The sequence below is a fragment of the Narcine bancroftii genome, chromosome 3 (genome assembly GCF_036971445.1).
Source record: "Narcine bancroftii isolate sNarBan1 chromosome 3, sNarBan1.hap1, whole genome shotgun sequence".
Taxonomy (NCBI): domain Eukaryota; kingdom Metazoa; phylum Chordata; class Chondrichthyes; order Torpediniformes; family Narcinidae; genus Narcine; species Narcine bancroftii.
The window spans coordinates 47206781-47227674 of record NC_091471.1 but is presented as its reverse complement, the minus strand read 5'-3'; the positions used below and the strand labels follow the sequence as shown (position 1 = coordinate 47227674).

The 20894-nt window shown below is 39.7% G+C and overlaps 1 protein-coding gene across 2 annotated transcripts in view; it reads left to right on the top strand.

The window, feature by feature from the left end:
• The first annotated feature begins 3146 nt into the window (after positions 1 to 3146).
• nars1 (asparaginyl-tRNA synthetase 1) overlaps positions 3147 to 20894 on the top strand; it is a 59468-nt gene continuing 41720 nt past the window's right edge. Inside the window, exons 1-5 of one of the 2 annotated variants that reach the window (XM_069923983.1) lie at positions 3147 to 3296; positions 9405 to 9487; positions 9580 to 9645; positions 15737 to 15829; positions 18569 to 18658. In XM_069923983.1, coding sequence (XP_069780084.1) covers positions 3251 to 3296; positions 9405 to 9487; positions 9580 to 9645; positions 15737 to 15829; positions 18569 to 18658 — 378 coding nt within the window. In that variant the 5' untranslated portion in view covers positions 3147 to 3250. Of the gene's footprint in view, positions 3297 to 7852; positions 8444 to 9404; positions 9488 to 9579; positions 9646 to 15736; positions 15830 to 18568; positions 18659 to 20894 lie in introns of those variants that run through there. The other variant, XM_069923982.1, reaches the window with a different exon arrangement.

Here is a 20894-nt window from a genome sequence, read left to right as displayed (position 1 = left end):
ATAACTTATTATTTGCCCTCTAATGAATGCTTTCATTGCATCCCATAGTATAAACTTATCTTTCACTGATTTCGTATTTATTTCAAAATACATTTTAATTTGTCTTTCAATAAATTATCTAAAATCCTGTCTTTTAAGTAACATGGGGTTTAATCTCCATCTATACATTCTTGGAGGGATGTCCTCTAACTTTATTTTCAATATTAAGGGTGAATAGTCCGATAGTATTCTAGCTTTATATTCTGTTTTTCTTACTCTATCTTGCATACGAGCTGATAACAAAAATAGGTCTATTCTTGAGTATGTTTTATGTCTAGCCGAGTAATATGAATATTCCTTTTCCTTTGGGTGTTGTTTCCTCCATATATCCAAAAGTTGCATTTCTTCCATCGATTTAATTATAAATTTGGTTACTTTGTTCTTTCTGTTAATTTTTATCCCAGTTTTGTCCATATTTGAATCCAAATTCAGGTTGAAATCCCCTCCTATTAATATGTTCCCTTGCGTATCTGCTATCTTCAAAAAAATATCTTGCATAAACTTTTGATCTTCTTCGTTAGGTGAATATACATTGAGTAGATTCCAAAACTCCTAATATATCTGACATTTTATCATTACATATCTCCCTGCTGGATCTATTATTTCCTCTTCTATTTTAAATGGCACATTTTTACTAATTAATATAGCTACTCCTCTTGCTTTTGAATTATACGATGCTGCTGTTACGTGTCCTACCCAATCTCTCTTTAATTTCTTGTGCTCCAATTCAGTTAAATGTGTTTCTTGCACAAATGCTATATCAATTTTTTCTTTTTTCAGTAAATTTAGCAGTTTCTTCCTTTTAATTTGGTTATGTATTCCGTTAATATTTAAAGTCATATAGTTCAGCGTAGCCATTTTATACTTTATCTTCCCTTTCCGTTTCTCCATCATTACCTTTCCTTCTTATCCATTTCTGCTTTCTTGTTTTGAACACTTTATAAGACAACATTTCTAAAACATCAAACATTTTCCTTATTCTCCTATTTAAAACTTCTTTAGCCCCAATCTCCCCTTTCCCTCCTGAGTTTTCCTTTATCCCTTGTCGGACAACCACATCTCCCCTCTCCATTTGGATTTGCGCATTCACTCGCAAACGTCAGCTGATTTTGCAGTGACCGTAACTCCTCCCCACCCAGCCCCCCCAGAATAGATTTCAATTTTCATATGTAACAAAGGTCACTCTTTTAATTCCCTCCTTATTCCCTCTATTCCATTTCCTTCCCTTATTAATTCTTGTCTATACTCTATATATTTTCCTCTAAATACGGATACATTCATGTATGCACACTATATATATATATATATATATACACACACACACACATACATATAGATCGTGATCATTTTTACTCTTATTACATGTCTTCATCTCTCTGCTTGTTTTGTAGTTGTTCTACAAATTTCCTTGCTTCCTCTGGATCCGAGAATAGTCTTTTTCCATAAGATCGTTTTCGCTGTATTGAACTCCTTCCTCTTCTTCAGGAGTTCAAAACTTATGTGTCTTTTTAGTTCGCATTCTTTTGTACTCTTGTTACACATCTTCATCTCTGTCTATTTTGTAATTGTTCTGCAAATTTTCGTGCTTCCTCTGGATCCGAGAATAGTCTGTTTTGCTGTTCTGGAATAAATATTTTCAATACCGCTGGATGCTTTAGTATAAATTTATACCCTTTCTTCCATAAAATCGCCTTTGCTGTATTGAACTCCTTTCTCTTCTTCAGGAGTTCAAAACTGATATCTGAATAAATAAAGATTTTACGCCCTTTGTACTCCAGTGGCTTGTTGTCCTCTCTTACTTTCTCCATTGTTTTCTCCAGTACATTTTTTCTTGTAGTATATCTTAGGAATTTTACTAAAATAGATCTTGGCTTTTGTTGTGGTTGTGGTTTAAAGGCCAATGCTCTATGTGCCCTTTCTATTTCCATTTCTTGCTGTAGTTCTGGACATCCTAAGATCCTGGGGATCCAATCTTTTATAAACTCTCTCATATTCTTGCCTTCTTCATCTTCCTTAAGTCCCACTATCTTTATGCTATTTCTTCTGTTATAATTTTCCATTATATCTATTTTCTGAGCTAACAGTTCTTGTGTCTCTTTAACTTTTTTATTAGATTCCTCTAATTTCTTTTTTAAGTCCTCTACCTCCATTTCTACTGCTGCTTCTCGTCTTTTTCCCATTTCTGATAAGGTCATATCTATTTTATTCATTTTCTCTTCTGTACTGTTTATTCTTCTTCTTAAATCTCTAAATTCTTGTGCTTGCCATTCTTTAAATGAATCCATGTATTCTTTAATAAGAGAAAGTATATCCATTGTCTTGCCTTTCCCTTCTTCTTCTATTTCACTGTACTCTTCCTCTTCTTCTTCCCCTGGGTTGGCCATCTGTTGTTTCTTTGTTGTCCTTTTCTTCTTTCTTATTTTTGTTGTCTTCTATGTTCTCCTCTTGCTGCAGGTGTTCTGCAGCTGTCATTGCCGGCTGTGGAGATCGACTCCCCAGCTGGTCACCCCTCCCGTCGGTGTGTTTTTTTGCATGCGCGGTTGCGCACTTTTACTCGGCTCAGCGAGCCATTTTTGTAGTCCAATTTCTACTGACCTGAGGGAGCGGGCTTCGCTCTCCACCGCAGGCCTCTTCGAACAGGTAAGGCCTTCTCCTTCTTCTTCCGTTGTCTTCTCTTCCTCTCTTCTTACCGTTGGTTTCGATTTTTCTTTTTTCGCCGCCATCTTCTTTCCACCTTTATACTCACTTTTCTTTAACTTTTATTTTTGTGCCTTTGTGTTTTCCTTTATTTTTTCCGACTTTTCTGGAGAGGGCTGGAGTTCCCCGTCCGGCCACTACTCCATCACGTGACTCCCCCCCCAAAAGCAACTTTTCTTTAAGTAACCATTTGTTGGGTGAATATCGATTGCTGCTGGGTTTTGGGGTCCTCCTCACTCAAATTTTCAATCCGAACAGACCAGCCCCATTTGCTTCAGTTTCGGATTTCCCGACATACTTCCGCCTCCCCGCAAACCCGTCGCCTGATGCAATGCACAGCAACCGCGCCCCAGTGCGCAGGCGCCCGTCAGCAGGCCCACGGTCGACCAATCAGAGAGCCGGCAGGGGTAGGGGGCGGAGCCAGCCGTCGCTCTTTCCTCCCCGGACCCTCCTCGCTCGCGGGTCGGCAGTCAGAGTCGGTTGGTGTGCGGCTGAGGAGCGTCTGCTTTGCGGGATGTCTTCGGGGGACGCGTGTCAGGGGGCGGCCGAGCTGTCGTTAGGTGAGGTTGGAGGGGACTGAGCGGGGGGCGGGGGGATGGGTGCTGGTTTTCGGAAGGTCCGCTGGCCCTGATCGAGTCCGTAACCTTGCGCCCGACGGCACCGAGTCTTTGCGCTGCGAAGATTGGCAACTGGTCTCGTCTCCATCAGGCAGCCATCGATGCTCATTCCATTTGATTCTGCCCTTATTTCCTGCCACTCACCTGCACGCCAGAAGCCTGCCGAGTCCAGCCTACTCTTACCATTGCAGGGTATGATCTGTCCCTGGATGCTGCTCCTGCGACCTGCCTTTTCCCCATAAGCTTTCATTCCCCGACTATGCAAAAAAAAACCCCTGTCAGATAAGGAGGCGGCCTGATTTCTTGGCAGAGAATTCCACAGATTCACAAAATCCACCCCCTTGAATCATGAGGTGATGACTCCTCGTCCTCGTCTATCAGAAGTAAGGGTGGGAGGGAGACTTTCCTGGCCTCTCTTTCTATCCCCTTCAAAATTTTGTATGTTTCCAAAAAAAATCCCCTCTCTTCTGAATTCCACTGAGGTGACACAATCTCTTCTCCTTGGCTAACAACTTCATTGCTGGAATCTACCTTTGCATAGCCTCCAAAGCCAGTGCATCCTCTCTCAAGTAAGGATCTGTAGGCATTACTCCAGCGGAGACCTCACCAGTAACCTGTGCAGTTGCAGCAGAACTTGCCTTTTAAATTTGACCCCTCTTGCAATTAAAGTCAATATTCTATTTGGTTTTATTTTTAATTACCTGTTGTATTTGCAAACTAACCCTTTGTAATCCCATGTCCAAGCACTCCCAATGGCCTCTGCACAGCAGCATGGTGCAACCTTTCATATTTAAATAATAATCTAATCTGATTTTTCTTTCCAAAGTGGGTGGACTAATCTGATTTTTCTTTCTAAAGTGGGTGGTCTCACATTTACCAACATTGTACTCCATCTGTCATGCCCTTGCCATCTCCACTTTTACATTTAATTTAGTGTTATCAGCAAACTTACATATGACCTCTCTTCCAAATTCTCAATGGCTATCATGAACAGTTGCATACCCAGCACAAACCCCTATGGTTCAAAAAGAAAGCCATGATAGGGGCTAATTAACTTAACAAATCACGCCTCTCTGATTTAAATATTTAATTTAGAGATACAGCATTGTAACATGCCCTTCCAGCGCCCCACCCTGCGTCACCCAAATGTCACCAATGAACCTACTAATTCTGTATGTCTTTGGAATGATGGGGAAATTGGCACACTCGCAAGAAAGCCATGCAGACCTGGGTTGGACGTATAAACTTAGTATTGGATTTGAATCTAGGTTACTGGCCCAGTAATAGGATTGTGGTAACTACTGCACTAACGATATGGCCTATGAGGTGATGCAGTGGGCCGTGGATGATGGAACCCATGTAGTCGCAGCTGGAAGGTGCACACTATACAGCTCCCTTCCTCCAGTCTAAACAGACTTACTTTGGTTGCCACCTTTCTAATTTTTAGCCTTTGAATCCAGCACATCATTGTCATTTCTGCTAGGTGCAAAAGAATCCTACTGATCATCATGTCTTCCCTTCTTCACCCATTTGTGACTATTCTCTCTGTGATTGATTCCCTGATTTGCCCATCCCTCCCTATTCCCTGTAATTTACCCTTGTAACTGTAGGAGGAGCAACACTTTTGCCTGTACTGCCTCTCTCAGTACTATTGTTACGAGCCCAAAGGACCCCAAAACCCAGCAGCAATAGACATTCACCAGGACAAGTGGTTTTCAAAACAAAAGTTATTTTTAATCAACTTTAAACATGAAAATAAAATCAAACTTTAACTTAACTCTATAGTGAACTAACTCAAATTAACCCCTTCTAATTCTAAGAGCGCGAGTATGTAATGTGTGTGTGTAGACTTAAGAAAAGTTCTTTGGTTTACACTTCAATCTCACTTCTTCCAAATTCTCTGGATGCAGGCAATTCTTATACTGTGCACAGAATTTAATATGTATGAAGTTCACCAGGCCTTGGTGCTTGAAAGGTAAATGTTTACCGCTCAGGAAGGTTCTTTGTAGGTTTGCAGAGAGAGATTTGTTGTTCCAGGATTTCCACAACTGAGGTACCACCATTAGTCACCTCAATGTCTTGCTGATAAAATTTGCCCCATCAGGGTTTTTCAGATGATAATCTCTGTCTTTCAGGTTACGACAGAGCTCCTTCTGTTCCTCTTATTCCAAGAGAAACATCAGACAGATAGCACTTCCACTGCTTTTGGATCTTTTCTTCAGTTCTTCCTGGATTGCACTGTTCAGTGTCCCACACACACTGACTGAGAGATCTTGCTTTTCTCTCTCTCCAGCTGGCTTCCAGAAAGCCCATGTGACTCGCTTGCTAAAACCTCCACTTTCTTCAGCAAACAACAGGAGTTCTCTTCTGCTCAAGCTGTTGTTAGATAAACAAAAGCCAGGAGTGACCTTCCCGTAAGCACCCTGCAGAAAGAAACTTGTAGTCATCCTGGCTCCAGTTCCAAACATTTTATGTCCTCAGTTCAATTAACACCTACTTGTGAAAGGTGCATAACATTCTCCAGAGATCTTCAATATTTCTTCAGTCTTTCAAATAAGATTTGTTTTAAAATGTGTGTATGTATGTAACCAAATTCCCCAAAATATTATAATCATTACACTACAAGGACCTAAGCAGCCCTTCCACATCAGGCAAGTGTTTACGTGCACCTCTTTCAATCTTGTCTACTGCATTTGGTGTTCTCATCATGCCCTCTCTTATGTTGGTAAAATCAAACATGGACAAGGCAACCTGTACTCTGTCAGCAGTGGCCATCTGGAGCTCCTGGTTGCATTCGATTTCAACTCTTTTCCCATTCCAACATCATTCTGTTCGTCCTTGGTCTTCTACATTGCCAGGGTGAGGCCAAATGCAAACAAGAACACTTCATATTTCCCTTGATTACTCTAGAACCCAATGATATGAACAATGAATTTTTCAATTTCAGGTAACCCTGTTCCTTTTTGTCTCCTTCTGAAGTACACAAATTATCCCAGCCCTTCCCCTAGACCATGAACAAACTGGCTACTCTTTTAATTCACTGATTCCTCTCTGACCCTCAAACACACAGGACAGATTATCCAAAAGAATGGTAGGGCCCATATGGGCCCCTCAAGCATGCTTTGCCAAGACAAGTGCCTATGATCCCTGGATTACGCAAGGGTTTCTTTCCTGAGAACCGTCCATCAAGCATACTTGCTTTAATTTGCACAATTCAGAAACCAGTAGTGTCCCACCCCCCCCCCCCCCCCCCCCCCAAAAAAAGATCAAAACCCATTCCCTGAAACAATTGAGCCTTCTCAGTGCATGCTGTTTGTTGCTTTTTTTCTGTGGTTACACAGTGCATCACTTCCTATTGTTTCAACATGTCATCTTCTGTTAACCATAACTAACGAATATCAAAGTCATTATTACTACTATTCCAGCATCTGCAAACTTTCATGCTTCAATCAAAAGTTATAAATTTAAAGAATTTTTCAAAATAGTAGAAATAAAATTTTTTGCTGAAAGCACACGTCATGTCTTCTGTAACCATGGTGGCCCAGTATCTGGAGATAAAAGGGACTGTAGATGCTGGAATCTGAGCAAGAAATAAAGCTTCCAAAACAAATTAGTGCATCAGACAGTATAGTGTTTCTGGTCAAGACCCTGCATCAGAACTCTGTGTAAAGGGAAGATGGCCAGTATAAAAAGGCAGGGTCTGGCGGGCAATAGGCTGGAATCAGGTGAGAAGATGACCACATGCCTGCTTGCATGCAGGTTTGATTTAAAAGTAAAAATTTTTAAGAATACAGGCTACAATTTTTAGGATGCATAAGACATCTCAGTGTTCAGCAGTTTCCAATTTCTAATGGTGACCATCCTTGAAAAACAGAATGGAGCTCATCTAAGTTCACTAAATATAGAAAGCTTGCTGGGAAACTGAGGATTGTGCAATCTCTGCATGGATGTCAACAGCTTATGTGATCAAGAAAATTGCATGCAGGGTGTAATGCAAGACTTTGAGGAAAAATGCACTTCTTGGGGATGGAAAACTAATTCACCGGATTAATTCCCGGGATGAGCTTGCTGTTTGAAAGGTAGATTGAATAAGATACTTGAGATTTATAAGATTCTGAGCCTCCAGCAGCTGCAGATGTTATTGTTTAAACACAAATGTAAATACCTGATTTATAGATTTGAAAATCAGACACTGTACAGAATATGTTGCTATTATAACCTATTTTCTTTACCTTTATGGAAAATCTGCTTGTAATCTTAAACTTTTAATTTAGCAAAAATGAAATAGGTGTTAAATATGATAATTATGTCTGCAGGTTTGGACCTAGAGACATTTGAAAAGGAGCAAAGAAAGAATTGAAAAGGAGGTTTTGTCTACTGAACATACAGTAAAGCCCCTGGTATCTGGAATTCAAGCAACCGGCAGCCTCAAGCAACCGGCAAAAAAAAAAGAAAATAAAGTAAAATTAAAATAAATAAGAATAAATTAATAGGTTTTTTTAAAGTTTAAAATTGGCGCACCAGTTAATTCGTCAATTCACCACTCATATGCCAGGCGACACCTGCAACCAGTTCTCACCTTGTGACCAACATAAACAGATTCCGTTTCACAGGATATTATTTTGGACAAATTTCTCCCCTAACTGTTACCATGCCGAAAGAAAAACAACCTGGCAAGCGTAAGCGCGTGGTGCTTACCCTTAAGCAGAAGATGGAGATATGTGAGAGACTGGAAAAAGGTGAAAGTCGTACAGTGCTTATGGAGGAATTTAATGTTGGTTCATCAACCATCTATGACATTAAAGCCCAGTCTCAGAAAATTAAGCAGTTTTATATGAGGTCCAACACCGATAAATGTATTGAGCAACGTCACACGCTTCATACCTCCAAGATGGACTTACTTGACCAGGCTCTTTTTGAATGGTTTAGTTTGAAAAGGTCAGAAGGTGGTTGCATATCAGGACCCATGTTGCAAGAAAAAGGAAAGGAGCTCCACAAGAAGATGAATATTGAGGCACAGTGTTCTTTTTCAAATGGCTGGCTTAGCAGATTCAAGATTCGTCATAATATCCGTATATCAGACATGTCTGGTGAGCAGAAATCAGTGGATCATAAGGCAGTGGATATGTTTTAGTTAGGCATTGTAAGAGTAAATCTCAAAACAACCGGAAAGTACTCTTATCCGGCATCTACTAATCCCTGTAGCTGCCGGATACCAGGGGTTTTACTGTATTTCTGCTATCTTGTGCTGATGACATGAATTTTTTTTAAGAAAATAGGCAAAATGATTGAAATTAAATGTACTTACCAACATACAGCAGTATATAAGGCCTTTCAGCCTATGACCCCATGCTGCCCAATTACACCCAATTGATTTACAGGCAATGAAAGGAAACCAGAGCACCCAGAGGAAACCCACACAGACATGGGGAAAACATAAACTCCTTACAAACAGCGCTGGATTCGAACCCCCAGTCGCTGGCATTGTAACGGTGTTGCGCTAACTGCTACGCTGACCATTGCACCATAAAATTGTGTATATTCAATAGAATAAACCATTGATTACAGTAAATATATTATTCATTTGCTTTTTAGTCTAACTTTTCTGGGATTTTTTTTAACCTCTTTTTGATACAGACTGTGTTGTTCGAGAAAGAAACTGCCCAGATATCCTTCAGAACATAGGTTTATTTGTATTGGTTATTTTTAGTGTATTGCGTTTAGAAAATCAGAGACCGAAGTTCACTTAAAGAATCAAGCATTTTGTCGAGAACAGACGGAATGCTGCATTGTTGAAGGATTTTCTTCCTTACAGCATACAATTGGAGGAGGTATGAGAGCACTCTCCAGAGTTTTAGCGAATGTGTTCAGTCATTATCACCAGAAGTTGATTCATTTCAGCACGTTTTGTTATGAAAAGGAGCAGTATGGTTGCCACACTGATAGGAAATGATAATTGGTATATAGAATATGAAGCATATTGAATTAAGATATGGGCGCTCACAAACAAACACATTTTTAACTAAAACGTTTGATTCTGATGTTTCACAGGTGAATTGTATGTCTCTGATCGTGCTGGAGATGATGCCTCTGGTTCAGGAACAAAGGAAAAACCATTTAAAACAGCCCTTTGGGTAAGATTTCAATTAATGATGGAACAAAATTAATTATTCTTTCCCTGAAAACCTGCCTCAAGAATTAATTCTGGTTCTGCACATTTTTCTAGGCCTTGCAAAGAGTAGAGAAGGAACCATTTCCAACTATTTATGTTGATTCCCAAAAAGAAAATGAGGTAAATGAAAATGGACGTGTTTGGTAACAAAAATGTGCAGTGTGTACTTTGAATTGTATTATAATGCAAAATGATTTACTTGATTAAATAGTGAAAAACAAAAATCTGCAGATGCTATGATGGCAATAAAAACACAAAAATGCTGGAGGAAATCAGCAGGTTTTGTAGCATCCATGGGGGGGGGGGGGGGTAAAGATGTATAGCCAACATTTCAAGCCTGAGCCCTCCTTCAAGACATTAGCAAAAAGCAGACACATTCCTGAATTAAAAGGCTGGGGAGAAGGAAGAAACGGCAGGGTGAGGTGTACAGGCCAACAGACAAAAGGCCATAATTGGACATGAATAGGAGGACAGAGAGGAAAGGTTGGGGGAGGGATGGTTCTGTGAATGCAGAGCTGAAGGAAAGGAGACAAGGAGACAGAAGGAAAGAGAACAAGAGACAACTCAAGGGGGGGGGGGGGGGCGCTGATGAAATGCCAATCCTTGGTTGGAGGATGCACAGATGGAATATGAGGTGTTTCTCCAACCCCATGCACAACAAGGACAGGATTCCCCTTGTCCTCACCTACCTCTCCACGTCTCTGTATTCAACAGATCATCCTCTGCTATTTCTGCTATCTGTTATGTGATCCCACCACCAGACACATTTTCCCTCTCCTTTCTTAAGTTCCTTCCTAGCTACCATATAATTCTCATGAACCCTTCTGTTTTTCACTTCTTAAATCTAATGCGTGCTTCCTCCTTACTCTTATCTAGCTGCTTTGCCATTTTGTCAACCACGGTTCCTTTTTCCTGTCTCAGTGGACAAGCTTATTCAGAACCCTGTGCAAGTGGTCCCGCAACATCCTCCACATTACTTCAGAACTTTTCCCACTGACCATCTGTTACAGTTTACTCTCACTAGTTCCTTCCTCGTCTCATCATAATTATGCTTTCCCCAACTGAACACTTTCCTATTTTATCTGTTTTTATCCTTGTCCATAACTATTGTAAAGTCAGGGAGTTGTGATCACTTATCACCGAAATGCTCCTCCACCGACAGGTCTGTCACCTGACCAAGTTTATTACCTCAGTACTAGATCCAGAATGGCCTCTCCTCTGGTCAACTTGTCCACATACTCTGTCAGAAATCCTTGTATACACCTTACAAATTCTGGCCCATCTATCCCTCTTGCAGTTAGGAGGTGCTAGTCAATATTTGGGAATTTGAAGACTCCCACACAACAGCCTTGTAATTTCTGCACCATTTCAAATCCGTCTACTTATTTATTCCTCAGTTACCCAAAAGCTACTTGGGGGCCTATAGACCCATTTCCTTCCTATTTTTGGCTTCCACCCACACAGACTCGGTAGACACTCTCTTCAGCATCTTCCCTTTCTACAGCCTTGATATTATCCCTAAGCAGTAATGTTTTCTTCCCCCCCCCCCACCCCCCCCTTGCCTCACATACTATTCCTTTTAAAACACTAAAACCTCAGGATCTGCGTCAGTCAATCCTGTTCTTCCATCAGCCAAGTAACATCATAATTCCAAGTACTGATCCATCATCTAACCCAACCCTAATGAGCTTTTCCTGCTTTTGCTTCTGAAATCTATGCATCCTCTTCTTAACTAGCTGCTGTTTCTATTTCGTCAACCATCTTTTTCCTGTCTCAGTGGGACAAGCCTATCCAGAATAGAGGTGTACTCCTTGCATTGAAATAGAGGCATTTCAAATCTTCCAACTGACTACATTTATGCTTCCTCTCCTGCCTTTCCTTCCTCACAAACCCACAACTCATTGCATCATCCTTTCCACCTTCTGCTCTATTCTCTGCACTCGTGCTTTGGTTTCCATCCCCCTGCCAAACTAGTGTAAACCCTCCCCTGCCTACAAGGATATTAGTCTTTTTTCTACAGGTGCAGCCCATCCTTTTTGTACAGGTCATGATTTACCCAGAAGATCCCAATGATCCACAAATCTGAACCCCTGCCCTCTGCGCCAACTCTTCAGTCACGCATTCGCGTGGCACAGGCAGCAATCCCAAGATTACTATCCTTGAGGTCCTGTTTTTTCAGCTTTCTTCATAATTCCCTTTTCAGGATCTCATCCCTACTCCCATCTATGTCATTGTTATAAATTTAGACCACAACATCTGGCTGCTCACCCTCTGCTTCAGAATGTTGTGGTCTCAATCAGAGTCATCCCTGGCATCTGGGAGGCAACGCACCATCCAGGAGACTCTATTTTGTTCATAGAACCTCCTATCCATTCACCCAACTGTCGAATCCCCAATCACTATCACGCTCCGTTTCTTCCCACTTCCCTTCTTAGCCAAAAGGCCAGACATTGTGCCAGAGACATGACTACTATAACTTGTCCCTGGTAGATCATTCCCATAATAACATCCAAACAGTATACTTATGGTTATGGGGAATAGCCACATGGGTGTTCTGCACTGACTGCCTCTTCCCCTTTCCTCTCCTAACAGTCACCCTGCTACCTGCCTCCAGACTTTTGGGGATGATTGTCTCCCAGTAGCACATGTCTATCATCCCCTCTACCTCTTGAATAATCTGGGGTTCACTCAGCTCCAGTTCTCTAACTCGGTCTGGAAGGAGCTACATTTGGATGCATCTCCTGCAGGTGTAGTCATCAGGGACAATTGTGCTCTCCCATATTTCCCAAATTGTGCATTTGGAGCATTCCACTGCCATTTCCATAACCTATTCTTTGTTAATATGCAAAGATTTTACCTGATTTTATCCTACCTGTAAGAAGTGTATCCTCCGTCTCTCTCCCCAAAGACTCTTGAGCCAGAATCTCAAATAACCACTCCTGCACTGGGCCACTCACACTGGCTGCTTCGCTTGGCCTTCCCTTCTTTTTATTGTCTGGAAGTAATTGGCCAATGGAGAGATTTTAAAAGAGTATCTTCTCTGGTGCTTTTTACCTGATTTTTAAACTTCTCACTGCACCTCTTGCACAGTCCTGTTCCCACAATCCCTAATGAGATGCAAAATAGAAATAAAATTTAAAGGTTGAAATTATCTGAAGCATCGTGAAAATTGGTTTTAAAATTGATTTCAATGTTATTTTAAATATCTAATTCAAGTTAACTTTGGAATAGTGTCAAGCTTTTTTAAAAACTTGGTGGGCTTTGCTTGATTGTAATATCAATATTCATGCTTGTTTGAGCTTGTATATATGCTTTAGAGAGAGGGAATAGAGGAGATTTACCAGCCTTGATTGGAGAACATATCTTTTGAGGAGAGGTTGAGTGAGTAAGGGCTTTTATCTTTGGAGCAATGGAGGATGAGAGGTGGTGACTTAATAGAGATGTTTAAGATTATGAGCAATTACAGATGGGGTGGACTGTGAGCACCTTTTTCCCAGGGAAGAAAATGGCCAGTACCAGAGGACATCCTTTTAAGGTGAGTGAGGGAAAAATTTAGGGGAGATGTCAGAGGAAGGTTTTTTACATAAATTGTGGCATGTGATTGGAGTACATTGCCAGCAGTGGTGATGCTGGTGGCTGGTACAATGGGGCATTTAAAAGGCTCTTGGAGAGCTACATCGTTCCCTGAAGGTAGAAACTCACGTGAATAGGGTGGTGAAGAAGGCTTTTAGTATGCTGGCCTTTATCAATCATTGCATGGAATATAGGAGTTGGGAGGTGATGTTGAGATTGTATAAGACGTTGGTGCGGCCTAATTTGGAGTTCTGTGTGCAGTTCTGGTCGCCTAATTATAGGAAGGATATAAACAGAGTGGAGAGAGTGCAGAGAAGGTTTACCAGAATGTTGCCTGGGTTTAAGCATCTGGAGTATGGGGAGAGATTGGACAGATTGGGTCTTTATTCTTTGGAGCGTAGAAGGTTGAGAGGGGATTTGATAGAAGTATTTAAGATTATGAAAGGGATAGACAGAGTGGATGTGGATAGACTATTTCCGTTAAGAGGAGGAAAGATTAAAACAAGAGGACATGAGTTAAGAATTAAGGGGCAGAGGTTTAGAGGTAACATGAGGGGGAACTTCTTTACTCAGAGAGTGGTAGCTGTGTGGAATGATCTTCCGGGAGAAATAGTGGCGGCGGAGTCAATTGTATTATTTAAGAAAAGGTTGGACAGGTATATGGATGAGAGGAAGATGGAGGGTTATGGGCATTGTGCAGGGAGGTGGGATTAGAAAGGGGTGTTTGGTTCGGTGCAGACTAGAAGGGCCTAATGGCCTGTTTCCGTGCTGTAATTGTTATGTTATGTTAAAAATGGTTATAAGAGGGAAAGAAGGGTTAGATTGAAAAGGAGCAAGTTTATATAGGTCAGCACAGCATTGTCGGCCAAAGGACCTGTACTGTTCTATGTTGTTATTATTTATTTACAGCAAGATGCTGATTGGGTTCCATATGATTCTAGTGTTGACCTTTTCTGGTGTATTGAATTACTAATAGAAATTACTTTAGATGATGTTCTTTTCTAAGTCCTTGTATTTTGCTTGTTAGTTTAGTCTTATGTTTTAAAATGGCCTTAATTTAGTACTTGAGATTAGAAAGACTTTTTTTTTAACCACAGGATAACTGATGTTGTCTGTAAAGATGTAAATTGATACCTCCAAGAGGAAGAAAATTAAGAAAAGTTCCCGAACTTAGCTATTTTTAATAATAGTTCTGTTTGTTTTGTTGCCAGGAGTAGAGATAACAAGAATTTGATTTGCCTTGTTTAGTATTTCAACCAGATGTCAGCAAGTCCAACATTGTTGCACTTAAATTAGCACTGCACAGAGGTGTCAGATGGAGAATATGCCATCTGAAACTGTATAAATCTGAAAAACAGTACCCATGAAAACCTATCTGCTGCATTCATCACCTCAGATAATTCTTCCAAATTACCTACTCTGGGTGACCTGAAGTTCATCAACGTGGATAAATCTTAAAATGCCCTCTGAAAAGGCTGGGCAAGCCACTTAAATACAAGGCGTTTAGGGATGGGCAGTAAATGCAGCTCTTGCCAGTCCAGATTGGACAATGAATGATTTTTAAAAAAGATCATGAGCCTGAATCATTGGTCTTGATTTTAATCCTGTGATTTTAAAATTACATTTTTAATTTAGACATACATCGCAGTTACAGGCCTTTCTAGCCCTCGAGTCCGTGCTGCCCAAATGCAACCTCTATGTTTTAGAAAGGTGGAAGGAAACAAGAGCACCCATGTATACATGGGAAGAAGGTATGAACTTCGTACAGACGGTGCTAGATTTGAACCTGGGTCGCTCGTGCTGTAATAGCGACCTGGGTTCAAATCCAGCACAGTCTGAAAAGAGTCTGTATGTTCTCCTTGTCTGCATGGGTTTCCTCCAGGCATTTCAATTTCCTCCCACCCTTCAAATCGGACACAGATTGTCGGTTTAATTAGGGTATTTGGGCAGCTCGGGCTCATGGGCCAGAAGCACCTGTTAGCGTGCTTTATGTCTACATTTAAAATTTAAATCAATGATTCAACCCCATGATTTTTAATTTTTTTATTTTGAGAAGAAGAACAAGTGGTACTTCTAAGTGAAATCTTAATTTTCGTGATTGAATTAGATTTTTTTTCAGCGACATTGTTTTGGTTGGGGAAGGTGGGTGGGGACAAACCATTTTCTCTTATTACCAGAGATTAGGGTTAAGATTAAGTGAATTAAAATCATAGGAATTAATTTCCTCAGAGGACATGTCCACGTTGCAAAACACTTCATAAAAAGGCATCAGTTAATTGATTCTGGTGTCATGGGATTATGAAAAGGGTGACATACCTTTTATCATACGAAGTAACCAGCTGGTATTTCCTACATTGACTTGATTGGGAGGAACCATCAAAGAAAATCCTGTGCAATTTCTGATTATAGAGGGACTCCCAAAGAAGAAAGGATAATTGAGAATAGGTTGGAAACAGATGTGATTTCCTCATGGAAATGTCTATTTCTTTTGAGTTGCTTGAAACCATGAGAGTGCAGAGTGAGAGAAGGAAAGGATGAGAAAAAAAACAGTTGTGAGCACGTGTTCTTTTTCTTAATGATGGTGATAGAGCAGCAGTGCTGCTGACATGACCTTGTTGAACAATTATGTTTCTTTCAGCGCTGGGAAGTTATATCAAAATCACAAATGAAAAGTATTAAAAAACTTTGGCATCGAGATCAAATGAAGAAGTCATCAACACTTAAAAAAGAGGTAAATAGAAAAAAGCTTTTCCTCCATTGGAAAATAATTTGAATTAGTTGAGTGCTTGCTTTTGTTGCCCATATTAAGCTCATTCCAAATGGTTTTAATTGCAGTGGTTGTGGCAAGGCAATAATAATCGTCATTCTGTGTCAGAACCATTCAGTGAGAATGGTTATATTGTGCCATAATATGTCGTAGAGACCTTGTTAGGAAGTGAGGAAATCCCCACAATGCAACATTTTGGGTAGCCGTCAGTGCAAAATACATTTCTCTCATCAATCAGTGGAACTTCAAACCTTTGGTCTGCAAATACCTTTCCATGTAAAATTTACAGCTGAGTTTATTGTGGAATCTTTGCTTTTATAAGTTGTGTTCACTGAGGTACAGTGAGAGTTCTCCAAGTATTGTGAAGCATTATTTTCTGGAATTAATATAATCAGGGAGGCACAAAGTAAATGTAGGCCCAAAGTAACTTAGACATAAGAAAGCATTATTTCTAATTTTGAATGATAACTTTAACATTGTTCCAAATTTTACCTTCCAAATCCATTTTCCTGGTGGTTAAGTCTTTTGTTGCAGTGAAGTTCACTATGAGGTGAATTAAATTATGAAATTTCACTGAATCATTACTACTCTGCAACCATTTATTTTTTGCTAGCATTGCTTATTAGTAACCCTGCCCCTAGTCATTGTGTATATTTAAAACAAAGGTTGGATTAGTAAGGGCCTCAAAGGTTATGGGGAAGAGGCAGGAAAATGGGATTGAAGGGAAAAATACATCAGCTGTGTTTAAATGGCTGGGTGGCCTAATTCTGCTCCTAATGTTATGGGCCCAGAGGACCCCAAAACCCAGCAGCAATAGAAATTCACCAAGACAAATGGTTACTTAGGCAAAAGTTGCTTTTAATTATCTTTAAACATGAAAATAGGATCACACTTTAACTTATTACTATTAGCTTAAACCCCTTCTAAGCACACATGTATGTAATGCAAAAGTTCACAGTCCAATCTCACTTCTCACTCCTCCAAGTTCACTGGTATCAGGCAATTCTTAAACTGTGTATGGAATTTAATATTTATGAATTTCACAAGGCTTTGGTGCTTGAAAGGTGAATGGTTACCGCACAGGAAGGTTTTTGTTGGTTTTCAGAGAGATTTGTTGCTCATTGGACACACACAACTGATTCCTTCCAATCAGCCACATCAGTTTCTTGCCAAAGAAACTTGTCCTATCAGGGCTTTCCAGATGATAACCTTTTTCTTTCCGGTCACCATAGAGTTCCTTTTCTGTTTCCCTTATTTCAAGTGAAACATTATATAGCCAGCCATCTCCTCTTGTATGGACCAGACTGAACTAAGAACTCACAACCCATTTTCAAAATGGGGTTTTTCCACAAGCTTGCCAGCTTGTCATGTTCCAGTCCCAGCTTCTCTGCCTCTCTGAGAAAAACCACATGACTCTCTGAGAACAGCCAACTGCACTCAGATAGACTGCAGTACTGGACCTAATTTTCTGAGTCTGTTCATCTGTTGCTTTCCAAAACAATAATCCATTACTCCACAGCATGCCCAATTGACACCTACTTGTGAAGTCTCTATAGGCATTCTTCAAAGTTTTTGCAAAGGCACTTGAAGCCTGAACTTTCTGGCTTGAGTAGAGCTCTGGTATTTTAAATGAGATTTGTGTTGTGAAGTATTAGTATCTTTTTGTGACCTAACCAAAAAAAAGCCACAATTTATCTCTTTTTAAAACATATCTATATACAATATAAAAGATAACATAATCTGTCACTCTAAGTCTGCAAACTCGGTGGGGGGGGGAATAAACTTTGCAATAGATATCTTGCAAGGAACTAGGCTAATAGCATTGGCAGCATGAAGTACAGTAATCAATATTACATTACAAAAGTTACTTGTTTTTCTTTGGTGATGAATAAAAGTTTTCATTTACTTACTAAATATAAATGGAATGAGGTAAAAGAACAAAAGGGTTGTAAAATTTAACAATGATGAAAATATTTTGAGGCTTGTGTTTAAGGCTATATAATTAAAAATAATGAGGTTATAATTTGGGTATCATTAGGTTTTAAGAATGCAAAATATGATTTTGTATTTTGTCGCATTGGTAAAAGAAAATAATAAACTAAAAATTCTTATTGTAACAGATTAAATTGTGAAAAATGAATAGCTTGCAACTACTTTTGAAAAATTTTCAACATTTATCTTGACAAGGGAGAACTTAAAGTTATATACCTCTGAAATAAGGAGAAGATTGGATTAGAGAAATTTTTTCACTTGCAAGAAAATCCCAAACTCGGGGCTAGAAATCCAATTTATTTTATGAATGAAGAATGTGGAATGGGTGAGCAGAATGCTGGAAATAATCATCTCATCAAAAAGCATCTGTAGAAAAGGAAATGGGTTAAACATTAAAGGTAGATAACTGTTTATTAGTTCTCATTAAATGTTCTAAACCCAAAATCTGTCTGTCTCTCTCAGCATCTTTTCAGATTTTCAGCATTTGAATTTTTTTTTCTTTCATTGGAATGTACAAGTGTTAAAACAGAGAAGGATAATTTGGGTCTGGTGGCATTGGATGAGATTTGTGCCAAACTATTCACATGGTCCTTTCCTCTGCCATGTATCCTAATATATTATTGGCCTGGATGCTGTTATTTATTATTATTTTTGTGAAGGGAGAACTACATTTTCTGTTACCAGAATACATTTCAAAACTCTTTCTAACAGCAAGAAGATGCAGTCCGTCGGGAGATGAATCTGGAAGAGGCTAAAAAAATAGTTATTACGCTGGACCCCAGTCTTGCAGAGCCACATCAGGTAACTGGTTTTATGTTATTTAGTTTGAAGTTGACAATCATTGACTGTGATAAAATGTGAATACACCATGCTGATCTGCATCCGACCACATCCAGTTGTGAATAGAATGGACAATTAATCAGCTAATCAGAACAGGTGGCTCCACGAGAATGCCTGTCATCAACAATGATGGGTGCAGCATGTGAATTTGAAAGAGGAGGCTGCAGTGCCAGTCCATCTGTCGTCACTTTATTTGGTCTGCGTAATATCAAGATGGCTGAGAGCACTGGAGGCTATGGGACCAGGCACAATGGTAGGAAGGGATGATTGCTGATGGCTCCACAATGTTCAATTACATTTATGATTTATCAATAAATGAATCTATTGAGGGAGGAGTCACGTGATGGAGTAGTGGCCGGTAGGGGAACTCCAGCCCTCTCCAGAAAAGTTTTAAAAAAAAAAGATAGAGAAAAAGCAAAGGCACAAGCTTAAAAACCAAAACAAAGTGAAAGTAAAAGTGTGGAGAAAATGGCAGCGAAGAAAGAAAAACCAAAAATAACGGGAAGAAAAGAAGGAAAGACGTCGGAAGAAGAAGGGGAAGGCCTTACCTGTACGAAGAGGCCCGCCGCAGAGAGAGAAGCCCGCTCCCGCAGGTCAGTGGAGGTCCCGGGCTCAGGACTACAAAAATGGCTCGCAGAGCCGAGTAAAAGTGCGCAACCGCGCATGAAAAAAAACACACTGACGGGAGGGGGGAAACAGCTGCGGAGTCGATCTCCACAGCTGAGAGAGACACCTGCAGCACAGCAGCAGGTGCAGAACACAGACAATAACGACAACAAGAAAGAAGAGGGTAAAAAGAAAACAAGGAAACAACAGATGGTCAATCCAGAGGAAGAAGAAGAACAGAAAGAAGTGGAAGAAGAAAAGAAAGGCAAGACAATGGATGTATCTTTTTTTAAAGAATATATGGAATCAGTGAAAAAATGGCAATTACAAGAATTTAATGAGATAAAAAGAAGAATTAAGAATGCAGAAGAAAAAATGAATAAAATGGAAATGGCCATATCAGAGTTAGGAAAAAGAGTGGAAAATATGGAAAAACGAGAAACAATTGTAGGAATGGAAGTAGAAGACTTCAAAGAGAAATTAGAAGAATATAATAAAGTTAAAGAGATATATAGTGTGCATACATGAATGTATCCGTATTTAGAGGAAAATATAGAGAGTATAGACAAGAATTAATAAGGGAGGGAAATGGAATAGAGGGAATAAGGAGGGAATTAAAAGAGTGACCTTTGTTACATATGAAAATTGAAATCTTTTCTGGGGGGGGCTGGGGGGGGAGGAGGAGTTACGGTCACTGCAAAATCAGCTGACGTTTGCGAGTGAATGCGCAAATCCAAATGGAGAGGGGAGATGTGGTTGTCCGACAAGGGATAAAGGGCAACTCGAGGGGGAGGGGAGAATGGGGTTAAAGAAGTTTTAAATAGGAGAATAAGGAAAATGTTTGATGTTTTAGAAATGTTGTCTTATAAAGTGTTCAAAACAAGAAAGCAGAAATGGATAAGAAGGAAAGGTGATGATGGAGAAACGGTAAGGGAAGATAAACAAAGTATAAAATGGCTACGCTGAACTATATGACTTTAAATATTAACGGAATACATAACCAAATTAAAAGGAAGAAACTGCTAAATTTACTGAAAAAAGAAAAATATGATATAGCATTTGTGCAAGAAACACATTTAACTGAAATGGAGCACAAGAAATTAAAGAGAGATTGGGTAGGACACGTAACAGCAGCGTCGTATAATTCAAAAGCAAGAGGAGTAGCTATATTAATTAGTAAAAATGTGCCAATTAAAATAGAAGAGGAAATAATAGATCCAGCAGGGAGATATGTAATGATAAAATGTCAGATATATTAGGAGTTTTGGAATCTACTCAATGTATATTCACCTAACGAAGAAGATCAAAAGTTTATGCAAGATATTTTTTTGAAGATAGCAAATACGCAAGGGAACATATTAATAGGAGGGGATTTCAACCTGAATTTGGATTCTAATATGGACAAAACTGGGGAAAAAAATTAACAGAAAGAACAAAGTAACCAAATTTATAATTAAATCGATGGAAGAAATGCAACTTTTGGATAAATGGAGGAAACAACACCCAAATGAAAAGGAATATTCATATTACTCGGCTAGACACAAAACATACTCAAGAATAGACCTATTTTTGTTATCAGCTCGTATGCAAG